Source organism: Bos grunniens, chromosome 21 (genome assembly GCF_055505025.1).
Source record: "Bos grunniens cultivar Pamir isolate PY7600 chromosome 21, Bosgru_T2T1.0, whole genome shotgun sequence".
NCBI lineage: Eukaryota > Metazoa > Chordata > Mammalia > Artiodactyla > Bovidae > Bos > Bos grunniens.
The window spans coordinates 5,866,283-5,881,710 of NC_141185.1; the positions used below are offsets into that span (position 1 = coordinate 5,866,283).

General features: G+C 46.5%; 1 protein-coding gene across 9 annotated transcripts in view; it reads right to left on the bottom strand.

Annotated features, from left to right (window-relative positions):
- EML1 (EMAP like 1) overlaps nucleotides 1-15,428 on the bottom strand; it is a 204,356-nt gene that overhangs the window by 131,261 nt on the left and 57,667 nt on the right. The window contains exon 1 of one of the 9 annotated variants that reach the window (XM_086362990.1): nucleotides 8,413-8,665. The exons of 5 other annotated variants lie outside the window; for them this stretch is intronic. In XM_086362990.1, the coding sequence (XP_086219116.1) occupies nucleotides 8,413-8,479 (67 nt within the window). In that variant the 5' untranslated portion in view covers nucleotides 8,480-8,665. Of the gene's footprint in view, nucleotides 1-8,412; nucleotides 8,666-15,428 lie in introns of those variants that run through there. 3 more of the 9 variants (XM_086362989.1, XM_086362986.1, XM_086362985.1) reach the window with 3 other exon arrangements.

Here is a 15,428-nt window from a genome sequence, read left to right on the forward strand (position 1 = left end):
ACTAAAGACAGCGAGTTTAAATCTTTTCCAGAAAGCTGGCAGGATAAATATGCTACTGCATTTTAAGACACAACTAAGTACTCTTGTAAAAATGTAGCTTTCCCCACAAATAGTATTTTCCAATAAAGATAGGGCTTGAAAGGAAACAAAACTGAAAGTATGTCTACCTAATTCTTGATTGGAAAATAAATACTTTAAAGAATGAAAATCTTCTAAAGAGCTATTTATTTACAGGAAACCAAAGAGGGTACGTACCAGCTCCGGGTGGCATATAAGATAGCCCCCGTCCCACACGACATTGAAACAAACATGCAGCTGTCAGCAGAATATTAAACTTACGTATCAAACATCTAGTGAGAAAAACATGACGCTTTGGTGGGGAGAGTATATTGATAATACTTACATGCCATTTACAATTTGCAGCATACTTTTAAAAAAGTTTTCCATGTGTCTGGTGGCATTTAAAACATTTTGCTAATCCTAGAAATCCTCAATTAATAAGCTAGGATTTTAAAGATGAATAATTACAGTTTTCCTGAAAGAGACTTTTGTAACTGGCACAAAATACCATTGGTTTTAAGTCCTTAGAGAAGCTGTTTTTGCTACTAAAAGCAAAGCTTTAATGTTCAATTTTCAATGCTACCGTAATTAAGTTTTTCACGCTTCTAGTTTTATAGCTCGAACAGACTTTGACAGTAGAAACAAAGATGTTATTTCTTTTTTATCCACTCTCCACTCAACTAAAATGTTTATTTTTTAAGAGACTATATGAAAAAGCTTATATTGTCTCAGAAATTAACAAGAACTGACTGATAGTTACTTTTAAGCCTGGTTTGGTGAACTTTCCATCAGAATGCCTGGGTTTGTTTATAATGTCATAAATGCTTGTGGTTTGGCTATAAAATAGATTCCCTGCCAGAATATCAAGTATACCAATTAAAAATTCTCACTTAGTATGGGTGCTTACTTGGCATTTTCCTGTAAAAACTATTTTCTTTGGATTTTGCTAACAGACAAAATCTAACTCAGTCCTCAGCCACCACAGAAGAATACATGAGGTTTGAAAAGACTTCATTTTGGTCAGTTTAGAGTGATTTCTTCACACGAGTTCCTTGACTTTGTTTCAAACCCAACTATTTGCCAACATGAAAATTCTATCAGAATCAGAGTTAACAAAATCAAAGATGCCAAAATATTTCTAAGATTTTAAATAAAGTATTCTTAACTCCCTCAATATAAATGCTTAGAAATAAAAACAAGTTTTCATTTCATAACTAGAAAAATAAATGGCAGTAGCTGTGGCCATGAAATTAAAAGACGCTTAAAGCACTCCTCGGAAGAAAAGCTATGACCAACGGGCTGCTGCCGCTAAGTTGCTTCAGTCGTGTCCGATTCTGTGCGACCCCAAAGACGGCAGCCCATCAGGCTCCCCTGTCCCCGGGATTCTCCAGGCAAGAACACTGGAGTGGGTTGCCATTTCCTTCTCCAATGCATGAAAGTGAAAGTGAAAGTAAAGTCCCTCAGTCGTGTCTGACTCTTAGCGACCCCATGGATTGCAGCCCACCAGGCTCCCCCATCCCTGGGATTCTCCAGGCAAGAACACTGGAGTGGGTCGCCATTTCCTTCGAGGAGGAGGGTTCAGGATGGGGAACACGTGTATACCTGTGGCGGATCATGTTGATATACGGCAAAACCAATACAATATTGTAAAGTTAAAAAAAAGAAAATAAAAAAAAGAAAGTGAAAAGGGAAAGTGAAGTCACTCAGTCGTGTCTGATTCTTCGCAACCCCATGGACTGCAGCCCACCAGGCTCCTCCATCCATGAGATTCTCCAGGCAAGAGTACTGGAGTGGGTAGACAGCATATTAAAATGCAGAGATATCACTTTGCCAACAAAGGTCTGCAGAGTCAAAGCTATGGTTTTTCCAGCAGTCATGTATGGATGTGAGAGCTGGAACATAAAGAAGGCTGAGTGCTGAAGAATTGATGCTTTTCAATTGTGGTGTTGGAGAAGACTGTTGAGAGTGCCCTGGACTACAAGGACATCAAACCAGTTAATCCTAAGGGAAATCAGTCCTGAATATTCATTGGCAGGACTGATGCTGAAGCTGAAGCTCCAACACTTTGGCCACATGATGCAAAGAGCTGACTCACTGGAAAAAAACTCTGACGCTAAGAAAGACTGAGAGCAGAAGAAGGGGATGACAGAAGATGAGATGGTTGGATGGCATCACTGACTCAGTGGACATGAATCTGAGCAAACTCTGGGAGATCGTGAAGGACAGGGAAACCCGGTGTGCTGCAGTCCCTGGGGTCACAAAGAGTCAGACTCAACTTAGCAAGTGAACAATGACAACGAAGTTCAAAAGATTACTGCAGTGGCTTCAGAATGTCACTGGGAGCAGGAGGGAGCAGGAAGGAGCAGGAGGGAGCAGGGACTTGACAGGCTGTGGTTATTAACAAGTAGCACCTGCAGGGGAAGTCCAGTTACATCAGAAGTGGGAGCTGAGCCATGTGTAGGCTGTAGAAAGGAACATGGGGAGATCTCTCACAGCACCTTTCCAGGCAAGACAGAAAAAAAAGCTATCAGCCAGAATCATAACCTTTAAGGCAATGACCAACTTCCATGTTGTTATAACACTGAAATATTTTATAAGTGTTGGGAGTATTTACAGCATTACGATACAGATTACAATTATGCTGTATTGCAGGAAATTACCCCTAAAATAAAAAAGGAAATTCCCCCTTAAAAAGAAAAGGGGAAAGTATGGGAAAAAAAGGGGGTTAGCCACAATACATGTAAAACAGACAAGAATTTTAGGTGAAAACCAATAAAAGGTAACAATGTGAAATGGCAAGCAAAAGAACTAATATGGTCTTGGGCTACATTATTAGAAGTATAGACTTTAGAACAAGGGAGGTGAAGTATCCAGCTCTACTCTGCTCTATTTAAAAACCGCGCTTGGAATACGCAGATATTCAGCTGTGTCAAATTTAAAGAGGCATATAAGTGAGTGAGTGAAAGTTGCTCAGTTGTGTCCGACTCTTTGCGACCCCTGGACTATACAGTCCATGGAATTCTCCAGGCCAGAATACTGGAGTGGGTAGCCTTTCCCTTCTCCAGGGGATCTTCCCAACCCAGGGATCAAACCCAGGTCTCCAGCATTGCAGGCGGATTCTTTACCAGCTGAGCCACAAGGGAAGCCCAGAGAGGCATACAGACAAAAGAAAAGAAGTATGGACTGGGCAACCAGGATAATGAAGGGTCTAAAACTGTGTCTTGTGAGGATTTCTTTTTTTAAAGGTAATGTTTAGCTGGAATCAGACCTGAGAAGGAGCTATCATGACTGTCTTCAAACATGGGATGACCTAGTACATAGAGAAGAGATTAAAGCTATTTCCTATGGACCCAAGGAGCAGAACTTGGGCCAAATTTTGACTGCTTTTAGCAACTGACGGTCTGAATCACACAAAGAAGGAATGGACTGCATGCAGAGATAGTGAGTTTCCCGTTCTTTGGAACTGCTCAACCATGGGTTGAATAACCTCTGGAACAGAGATCTCAAGCCCTGGAGGGCTGGGTGAATGGAATCAGGGGATGACAGGACAGGCAAGGAGGACCAGAGACACTACCCTCTCCCCGAGTTCAGCGGGGGATGCTCCCCGTGGTTTATCTGCCTGACATTTGGGTTCCTGGGTGAGCTGTACTTTGACGAAACATTCAGAGGCTTAAGAAAGTAAATCATGAGATGAGATCACCCTTAAGTCCCCTGAAACTCTGAAATTCTTGTAACCTACAGCAACTAAGCCAACGTGTACACTGACTTCTTTTGAAGAACTGTGATTGATGGAAGAATCCAAAGTGACTCACAGAAATGAAATAGCAACAGTATGTTCTTCCCACCCACTTCCTTCCCTCTTTCATCCAGTTTCTTGACTCCCCAGTCTCATACCAACAAGGTATAATAAAAAGAGCTTGATGTTTCAGTTCAGTTCAGTCGCTCAATCCATGTCCAACTCTTTGCGACCCCATGGATTGCACAGGCATCCCCTGTCCATCACCAACTCCCAGAGCTTGCTAAAACTCATGTCCATTGAGTCAGTGATGCCATCCAACCGTTTCATCCTCTGTTGTCCCCTTCTCCTCCCACCTTCAATCTTTCCCAGCATCAGAGTTTTCCAAGGAGTCAGTTCTTCGCATCAGGTGGCCAAAGTATTGGAGTTTCAGCTTCAACATCAGTCCTTCCAGTGAATATTCAGGACTGATTTCCTTTAGGATGGACTGCTTGATGTTTAGATTTCAAAAAATTCAGACTAGTTCCTCAAAAATGTTAAACCAGAGCTACCATACGCCTCAGCAAATCTATTCCTAGGTAAGTGTGAACGTGCATTAGTCACTCAGTCACGTGCAGCTCTTTTCGACCCCATGGACTCGAGCCTGCCAGGCTTCTCTGTTCATGGAACTCTCCAGGGAAGAATACTCAAGTTGGTTGCCATACCCTTTTCCAGAGAATCTTCCCGACCCAGGGATTGAACCTGGGTCTCATGCACTGAAGGCAGATTCTTTACCATCTGAGCCACCAGGGAAGCCCTACTTCTAGGCATCAACCAAACAGAAATGAAAACATATGTTTACACAAAAACCTGGATATGAATGTTCCTAATAGTATTATTGATGGCAGTCAAAAAGTAGAAACAACCCAAATGCCTATCTACTGGTGAACAGAGACATAAAGCAGGGTTCTTCCTGTGGTCATATATGGATGTGAGAGTTGGACTGTGAAGAAGGCTGAGCGCCGAAGAATTGATGCTTTTGAACTGTGGTGTTGGAGAAGACTCTTGAGAGTCCCTTGGACTGCAAGGAGATCCAACCAATCCATTCTGAAGGAGATCAGCCCTGGGATTTCTTTGGAAGGAATGATGCTAAAGCTGAAACTCCAGTACTTTGGCCACCTTGTGCGAAGAGTCGACTCATTGGAAAAGACTTTGATGCTGGGAGGGATTGGGGGCAAGAGGAGAAGGGGACGACAGAGGATGAGATGGCTGGATGGCATCACTGACTTGATGGACGTGAGTCCAGGTGAACTCCGGGAGTTGGTAATGGACAGGCAGGCCTGGCGTGCTGCGATTCATGGGGTCGCAAAGAGTCGGAGACGACTGAGCGACTGAACTGAACTGAACCCATATAACAGAATATTATTTGGCCATAAAAAGAATGAAGTACTGACACATGCTACAACATGGGTGAACCTTAAATCATTGTGCTAAGTGAAAACAGCCAGATAAAAGGCCACACGTATGATTCCATTTATACTGAATATTCAGAATCCAGAGGGACAGAAAGATAGGTTGGTGTTGCCAAAGGGCCAGGGCAGTGGGGAATACAACCTAGTGGGTGCTGGGGTTTCTTGGGTGGTGATGAAAATGTTCTAAAATTAGACAATGTTGATGCACGCACAATTCTGTGAATATACTAAAAGCCACTTAACTGTATACTTTAAAAAGACAGAATTTTTATAGAATGTGAATTATCTCTCTCAATAGCTGTTATTAAAACAAACCAAAAGAATTCATACCGGTATCCAAGCCTTACTAGTTGTGTGGCCTTATAAAGTTAGAAAAATCTCTTTGAGCCTCAGTTTCCTCCTATGCAAAAGGAAGGGTTTGAAGAAAAAATGGAGTAAAAGGTGGCAAGTATTTCCCAAACAGGAAATTGGCTTATAAATGACGGCTTTAGTCCACTTTCCAACTATGCTCGTTTTTTCTTAGGCGGACAGAAGGTTGTGATTTCTAGCTCACTTTACAGAGTCCTAAACAGTTTCGGAGAGAAAAACACTGCACACATTTCCTACTGAAGTGAGACAGCCAGTATCTAAAAGGAGCATGGATAGTCTTTTCATGAGGCTAGATACCGCCTATGTTGACATTTAATATCCATTACAAATTAAGTACGAGAGACAGTAAGGGAAAAAATACAGGGGAAACTAGAGACTTCACTCATCAGAACAACGTTTTCTCTTCCTTCCTTTTCACGTTTATTACTAACCTCTATCTTGATCGCACCAGGAAGACGTTACCTGTGGCAGTCATCCAAACAGCAAGTATGGGAGGTATTTTCTGAAGCTAACAAACAGCTATGACTTTTTGGTTCCCGTCACTGTCGAAAGCATGCAGTCTGCTCAACATGTGAACACGGATGGGTTCATCTCTGCGTGGTGTAGTCCTGCCATTGTCATGGAAATCTCTAATTCAAAAAGAATTTTTTTTCACTGTAGCCAATAAAATACCCAAATGTTTAATTTAATGCTTGGTGAAATGGTGCTCCTGTGATCCACTGCTTTCATTGAATCATCATAGTCATTAATTGGGTTGTACTCATTTATATTTTCACTTAGCAAAGGCCTCTTAAAATGAATAATTTCTCATCCAAACATCTGGTGCCTAAAACATCACCAGTGTGACACTCACTTCTACCTCAGAGACCATTCTTGCTTTAAACTTTATTCATAAGGTAACCGAAAAAAAAAAAAAGCACAGAGCTAAGAGCTTTGTAAAGAAAAGTAATTTAACTGTTACGATTCAGTTGTATTTTGAATTGCTCTTATTGCTTGTTTCTAAGCTATTTTAAAGTCATTGTTTTCCTATGGGGACATGGGTAGGGAATGGATGGATGGCAAGTTTGGGATTAGCAGATGTAAACTATTATATACAGGGTGGATAAACAACAAAAGTTCTACTGTGTAGCACAGGGAATCATATTCAGTATCTTCAGAAAAACCATAAAGGAAAAGAATATAAAAAAAGAATAGATATATGTGTATAACTGAGCCATTTTGCTGTACAGCAGAATTTAACACATTGTAATTCAACTATGCTTCAATAATAAAGTCATTTTTCTTTCAACTGTTAGCTATACAATATAAAATCTGGTTTTTACTTTCTTCTAGACACTTACCAGTAAAATTCCTTACCAATATTTCTGACACACAATAAGAAAAGGCAGAAATCCAGAATGTTCATGAATAGATGCCCAACTTTATGACTGAACTGCTATTTAGAAGCAACATGACCAGCCCCTAAACAACTGCTCAAATATCTACTTAATGTTGTGGAGGATAAAACCGTTTCCATGACTCTCAACTACATATAAGAAATTCCAATGGCCAGAAGGGCACCAAATACATTCTATCCTCCTTCAGCTCTGAAACTCTTGTTAAATTTGGAGAGCAAAAACTTTCATCCTTTCTGCTGAAGAGGCCATTACAAGTTAATGAAGGCTCACATGTGATTAACATGAAAATTACAAGCTGCCAAAACTATAAGACTATATACTCTCCCATGAAAAAGATGATAAATTTCGCCAGAGATTGAAGGATGAATCAACCCGGTGATCTTAATTGCCAAGGCTAATACCTCCTATTTGCAAACAGGTGTCGAATAACTAGAGATATTCGCCTAAATCACAAATACAACTGCAAAATAAATTGCTCAAGCCGTCAAAGCGTCTAGAATTCCAAATGATTCCACCTGTACTAGAGGCACATTCTAGAAAATACACGATTTTTTTTTCTTTAACAAGTTTCTGAGATCCTCTAATAAAGCAATAAATCCAACATATAAAAATTGTATGGTTAACTTTTGTGCGTGAATGGTTCTGATAAACCATGCAGTCTGCTGTGACTATCTTTTTCAACCCTACTAGTGAAACTAACATCTTTGAAACGTTAAGATTTTATATAATTTTTAAAGATGCCATATTGATAGCTATTACTATTTCCTCCCTGTAAACAAACAAACAAACAAAAAACCCCAAAAGTATCACCCCGTAAACAGTCGAAACACTTTGAAGCCCGGTTCACTCTGCCTGTCCATTTAAACAGCTCTAGATTGCATGAAAGTGTTGATGGTTTCATCAAAGTAGAACGGAATGGATCTGAGTCCACGCGCAGCAACCACTGCGCACATCATCGAAGGAGCGTTTTGTTATTAAGTGATGTGTTTTCCGAGTTCTTCTTCCAGACATTTCCAAACAGATGTGAGTTTGGAAGCAGAAAGCAACACGTCCCCGCGGAGCCCCGGGACGCCCGGGCCTCCCCACGCGCTGCCCGGCCGGTGCGCCCGCGCGGGTCTCTCCGGGACCGGCCGCTCCCTGAGCGCACTGGCCGGAGCCCGGAGCGGGAGCCGGGAGCCGGGAGCCGGGAGCAGCGAGCCGCGCCGGGGCGGGGGCGGGGGAGCAGCGAGGCCCGGGCGGCCCGGGGGCTCGGCAGCCCAGCACAATGCGCCCGCGGCGGCGGGAACCGCGCGCCCCTCCGCAGCAACTTTGCGCGGCCTCCCCGGCCGCCCCGGCCTCCCCCCTCGGCCCGCTCCGCGCCGCGGCCCCCCGGCCCGCCCCGGCCGCCGCCCCTCCTCACCGTTGCAGAACTGGAGCAGCGAGGACGTGTCGTACAGGCTGCTGTAGCTCGAGAAGCCGTCCTCCATGCTGAGGCCGCCGGGCAGTGCCCGCTCCCCCGGCCCGGCCACGCCGCCGCCCGATCACCCCCACACTGAGCCGCGCCGAGCCGCGGCCGGCGCTGGCGCTGGGGCCGGCCCTGCCGTGGCGGCGGCCGCCGCCGGTTACCATGGCAACCCCGGGCCCGCCGCCGCGGCCGCGCGAGCCGGGCGCCCGCTCCGCCCGCCAGGGGGCGGCCTCGGCGGGGGGACGTGGCCGGGCGGGGCCGGGGCGGGGCTGGGGCGCCGGGGAGCCGAGGGCGGTGCGCGGCCGGGGCGGGGGGTGCCGCGGCCGGGCCCCGCCTCCCGGCGCGGCCGCCGGCTCCGGGGTTGGGCAGGGGGCGCGCTGGGACAAAGGCGAAGCGGCGGCGGTGGGGGCGCGGGAGGGGGCGCGCGGGGAGCTGGGGAGTCGCACCCCACCCCACCCCCGGCCCCGGCCGGGACAACCCCTCCTGCGGTCCCGGCGCCCGCGCTCCCCGCAGGCGGCTCCAGGACCAAACATGGACAACTCGCCGGCCCATCTCGGCCGGGTGTCCACGTCGGAGCAGCTCCACTTTTGGCCACGTCCTGCCAGGCGCGCCCCTCTCTCCGCGCGTTCTTCCGCCGCGGCCAGGCCCTGCCTCGAGTGAGAATCGGCGCCGGGCTGATGACTCGGCTCCAACCGGTGCGGCTTCCCACGTCCAAAAGGGGCCCTCCAGATGTCAGGCTGGAAAGGCCGGGGTCTTTAAGGCGAGCTAAAACATCTCCCGGGGTCCCTCCCACCCCTGATCAGCCCCTGGGGTGGCGGGGAGATTTGTCACATGATACACTTGTTAACTTGTTACAGGACCCATGGAAATCTCTACTTACTCTATCTCAGAGAGACAGGGAGTCGGGACAAAGTACCACAGAAAGAAAGAAACGCACAAATCCACGGGGTTGTAATGTTTCCAGTTCCTGCGCATATGTGCCAGTCACTGACCGTGGACTGAAGTGAAGATGCTCGCACGTGACAAGTGAGAGAGAGTGTGAGTTTGACAATCCTCTGACTTAGTCCGGGAGTTGGCGATGGACAGGGAGGCCTGGCGTGCTGCAATTCATGGGGTCGCAAAGAGTCGGACACGACTGAGAGACTGAACTGGACTGAACTGAACTGACTTTGTCCAGACGGTGTAACATTTTTGCTCCTGGTTACACAGTAGCTACAATTCACTTACGTGTTCAATTTTTACTGGTTTCCGGTTGTAGGTATTAGCTCCTGTGCTGTGCTTGATCTCTCAATCGTGTCCGACTCTTTGCGACCCCACGGACTGTAGGCCCGCAGACTCTTCTGTCCATGGGCTTCTCCAGGCAAGAATACTGGAGTGGGCTGTCATGCCCTCCTCCAGGGGAATCTTCCCAACTCAGGGATTGAACCCAGCTCTTGCGCATTGCAGGCGGATTCTTTACTCTCTGAGACTCCAGAGAAGCTCAAGGTTGAACACAAGTAGGTGAAATGAGAACTGAGTAAAAAGTTACTATTAGGAAAACCTGGGGGCCTGGCTGGGGTTCAGAGGTGGATGGGGACCTCTCTTTGCAAAAGCAGAGGGCAGGGGCAGGGATGGGACCCTGCTGCTCTGTGCCTGGCACATGGGTTAGCAGGACTGGCATTAGATGCTGTGGACGGATGGGAAAGGCTGAGCCCCATCCTGGTCAAGGAGACCAGGAACAGAAGCCCACAGGGATTGTTAAGAGGAAAAGTACACTGGGATGGGGATGGAATGGGGTGGGGTGGTGGCATGACCCTCAAGGGCCACAGGTGCTGTGGGTCTAACTGTGACCTGGGGTTGGAAGGACAGGGTTAATGACTGTGGAGGAAGCAAGCAGCAGGGGCTGCTGATAGGCCCTAGGGCTGACCTGCTGTGAGCGGACAGTCTGTATTCAGACAGTGGGGAAATGAGAGTGGCCTGAGCTAAGAGAGAGCCAGCAGAGCGGCCTGAGCCAGACCCGGCAGGAGACAGAGGGAGGCAGGAGGCTTGCACGCCAGCAGGTGGCTGACACCAGCAGTGTTGGAGATGAGCCTGAGTGCTGAAGCTGCAACTCCAATACTTTGGCCACCTGATGCGAAGAGCTGACTCATTGGAAAAGACCCTGATGCTGGGAAAGATTGAAGGCAGGAGGAGAAGGGGACGACAGAGGATGAGATGGCTGGATGGCATCACTGACTCGATGGACATGAGTGTGAGCAACCCTGGGAGTTGGTGATGGACAGGGAGGCCTGGCCTGCTGCAGTCCGTGGGGTCACAAAGAGTTGGACACGACTGAGCGACTGAACTGAACTGAACTGAGTGTGAATAAGACCACAAGGGCCAGGGCCTGGAGCTAGAGCACCCCAGGGTGTCTGCAGCTCTCTGGAAAGGAGCACTCAGGGCCCGGACAGTCAGAGGGAAGAAAGAAGCTGAGGGATGGGCCGGAGGGAACCTGCTCTAGGACGATGCAGCTGGAGAGGCAGGAAGGCCAAGCACGGGAGGACAGCAGACCTCCCACTAGAAATGCCCTGTAGCAACTGGGGATGCAGACCAGCTGGCCAGTGAAAGAATGAGAAGTGGGAATTGTCTGCAAAGAGGCTGTGGCAGGAATACTCTAAAGGAGAGGATAGAGGGTGGGAAGGGAGCTGGACAGAGCCTGGGAAAGGGAGGAGAGAAGGAAATTCCGAAGGAGCTGAGAGTCAGGACATCAGCCTAGTGGGCTGTCTCATTAAGCAAAGAGCACAGAAAGTTGCACAGAGGTGGGCCTTTCCACAAGGTTCTCTGCTGGACAAGTCAAGGGGGATGAGCCCAGGCAAAGGGCTTCGATCTGGGGGTAGAGGGTCCCCAGGTGACTTGGAGCATCTTGGTGAAGCAGTGGGGACCGGAGCCGAGCTGCTAGACATCAAAAGGAGAGCACATAGAGACTCCCCTGGTGGCTCAGTGATACAGACTCCACATATCCACTGCAGGGGGCATGGCTTTGATCCCTGGTTGAGGAATGGAGATCCTGCAAGGTACATAGTACAGTCAAAAAATAAAAGGGCTAAAATTTAAAGAGAGAAAAGATGATCAATATTGCCTTTAATTTTCCACTTCAGACAATGCGAAATATGTAAATTCTTTTGATCAGTGTAAATCATTAAGAATGCTCAAAAAAAGAAAAGGAGAATGCTCGTAGATGTACGTTTCAGAACTTTGACAGAGAAAAGACATAGAGGCCAAATACAGAGGGCAGAGGTGGCAGAAGAGTTACATGAAGCCTCTACCCCGACCCAGTACGGCCGGACCCTATGCATCCCAAAGGCAGGTGCTGGGGCTTTTTTGAATTTATTTTTTAATTGGAGGAAAATTGCTTGACAATTGTGTTGGCTTCTGCCATACAGCAATGCAAATCAGTCATAACTTTATATATTGCCTCCCTCCTGGAGAGGGGCTTTTGAAGGCTGGGGCTTTTGAAGGCTGGAACTTAACACAGGTGCACATTTGAACTTAGCGCTTCTGTTTTCTCTTTTCCCATCTTTCTCCCCTTCCAGTCTGACCTTTATACTTTTGCTTCTCCACTTTGAGATTTTATACTTTCGGATACTTTGGATAATTAGTGTTTAGAAACTAATGTGTGGCATTCTCTGGAAAGGAAGGGATAATCATGAATAAATAATTAAAAGATGATTCTCTTTAAGATGGTTAGCATTCCTGATTTATAATGTGAAAGATATGATATCCGGTGGCCCCAAAGCAGAAAGGTTGGGAAGTAAAGAAAATTCAGAAGTGGAACAGGGGAAAAATTGAGCTGGAGATTTTCTTAGAGGATTTTACTTCCGATGGAACAAAATGACAAATAACAAGAACACAGCCCACTGCTCTGAGATGATGAAGATCATTATTACCCTCTTAACCTAGAGTATTCAACTGCTATGGTTTTCCCCTCAATGGTAAAAGCTTACTCTAACAAAAGCAAATTTTAGTATAATCACAAGGACATGCATGTTCAGTCAACTAAGTATAATCTACACAGCATTTTTTAAAGATCTGTGGAGGAAAAAAAAAAGAGAAAGTTCAAGAAAAAAATCTCTGAAAACTTAATTAATAATGTGAGATTTTGCGCCCAAACATCTTAACAGACTGTTATTCCACATCATTTTGAGATAATTTATGGCCCGAGTCTAAAACATATTGTTGTTGTAACAAATGATGTATGCTATCTAGGACAATATAACCATAGCATTCCATGACATTAATAGCAGCATTGGTACAACATGTGAAAAAAGAAAGAAAAATGGGAGCTCTGTAGCCTTTATTCATGGAAAAGTAATAAAGAAAAATTACCCCAAAATGGAGAGCCTGTGCATCTATACTTTAATTCATCATTCCTCCAAAAATAGTTCTGCAGTTCTAGACACCATGCTTGGAGTTGGGGATATAGCACCAAAAAACACAGTGCGTTCTAAACTGCAAGTGTTATGAAGTTAAAGTCACATCAGCACTTTGAAACAGAATTAACTATAATTAAAATAAAAGAAAAGAGAAGCAGAAAATTCCATTCTGGGTGTATACCCAAAGAAATTGAAAGCAGGGTCTCAAACAGATGTCTGTACACCCATGTGTACAGAAGCATCATTCACAACGGCCAAAACGGGGAAGCACCGCATTGTCCATGGATCAAGGAAGAGATAAAATGTGGTCTATCCATACAATGGAATACGATGTACTCGAGAAAGAAAGGAGACTCTGACACATGCTGCCACACAGATGAATCTCAAGGACATTATGCTGAGTCGAATAAGCCAGTCACAAAAAGACAAACGCTGGATGATTCTACTTACATGAGGTCCCTGCATGTGTGAGTGCTAAGTCGCTTCAGTCGTGTCCGACTCTTTGTGACCCTATGACCTGCAGCCTGCCAGGCTCCTCTGTGCATGGGATTCTCCAGGCAAGAATCCTAGAGTGGGTTGCCTTTCGCCCCTCCAGGGGACCTTCCTGACCCAGGGATCAAACCCACATCTCCTGTGTCTACTGCATTGGCAGGCAGGTTCTTTATCACTAACACCATCTGGGAAGCCCTATATGAGGTCCCCTGCTGCTGCTGCTGCTGCTAAGTCGCTTCAGTCGTGTCCGACTCTCTGCAACCCATAGACGGCAGCCCACCAGGCTCCCTCGTCCCTGGGATTCTCCAGGCAAGAACCCTGGGGTGGGTTGCCATTTCCTTCTCCAATGCATGAAAGTGAAAAGTGAAAGTGAAGTCGCTCAGTCGTGTCCGACTCTAGTGACCCCATGGATTGCAGCCTACCAGGCTCCTCCGTCCATGGGATTTTCTAGGCAAAAGTACAGGAGTGGGGTGCCATTGTCCCCAGAGGAGTCAAATTCATGGAGCCCGAAAGTATCAATAGAATGGTGCGCAGGGGACTGGGGGAGGGGAGTTGGTGTTTAATGGAAACAGAGTTTCCATTTGAGATAATGCCAAGTTCAGGAGATGGCTGGTGGTGATGGCTGTCCAACAGAATGTACTTAATGCCACCAGACTGTGGACTTCAAAATGCTTAAAACGGCAAATTTTATGTTGTGTATATTTTACTATGAGAAAAAAAAATAAACAAAATGGGAAATATCAGGGTGCCCTGAACATAGTGATAACAAGCGTTTTCCCCTCAAGCGTTGATCTTTACCTGAACTGTCTGTGTGCTGAGCTGGGAGGTAAAGGGTATCTCTCCTTGTAGGTGACATAGAATACTCATACAAATAAATACGTTAGTGCAAAATGTGGTGAATGTGATGAAACAAACCAGAAGGAGGGGTTTCGCATGACTCTGGAGGGTCTGAACTAGACTAAGGAGTGAACGGAGACACAGCAACAGTGGGCAGAGAGCCAGTGGGTGCTGCCTCAGGCAAGTAAGGCTCCTCTGGGGAGCTGGACAGGAGTTGGGGCGGCCTGTACACACGGGGCTTTGGGTTTTAGTCTAAGAGCAAAGAGAAGTTGCCTTTTAGTTAGTGGTTTGGGTTGAATTGTGCCCTTCATTCCCTTTCTGAGCCAAGTCCCTGTTGGTTCAGATGGTAAAGTGTCTGCCTGCAATATGGGAGACCCAGGTTCAGTCCCTGGGCTGGGAAGATCCCCTGGAGAAGGCAATGGCAACCCACTCCAGTACCCTTGCCTGGAAAATCCCATGGGCAGAGGAGCCTGATAGGCTACAGTCCACGGGGTCACAAAGAGTCGGACACGACTGAACGACTTCACTTCCACTTTCCCCCTTCATATGTTGAAATACTAACTGCTGGTGCTTCAGAACGTGACCTTTTTCGGAGACATGGTCCTTACAGAGGCAATCGAGTTAAAACGAGCTCAGGTGGGCCCTGATCCAATAGGACTGGTGTCCTTGTAAGAAGAGGAAGTTAGGACACAGACGCACACACAGGAAAGATGGGGTGAAGCAGACGCAGGGAGGAGACGGCTGTCTCCAAGCTAAGGAGAGAGGCTTGGAGTCCATCCTTCCTTCCCAGCCCTGCCCACACCTTGACTTTGGTCTTCTGGCCTCCGGAAGTGTGAAACCGTGAACTTCTGTTTCTTAAGCCTCCTGGGTATTCCAAAGATTCAGAAAGCCATTCACCACTGATACTAAATTATAACAGATAAATATACTTTCTCATAATAAGACTGTTACTCCATAAAATGAGAGCTAATCACAGATTCCTAACATCGATAAAGAATATTAAACTCCGTGGTCCCCAACCTGCCTGCTGACACTGCAGTACTTTTCTGCAACATCCCTGACAAATGGCCGCTCGGGCCATTTCAGAGTTTACGAGCTTGAATTATTAAAAAGGTGGTTGGTTATTTTTATTCCAAACCATCTTTTCCAAAGTGTCCTGCATCGATCCCACTTCTGCCCCGTCCATTTCATCTCCCCTTGTCCTGAGGCTTCTGTCTGTGCTAACACCGTGTGGCCAGGTTTCCTCACTTC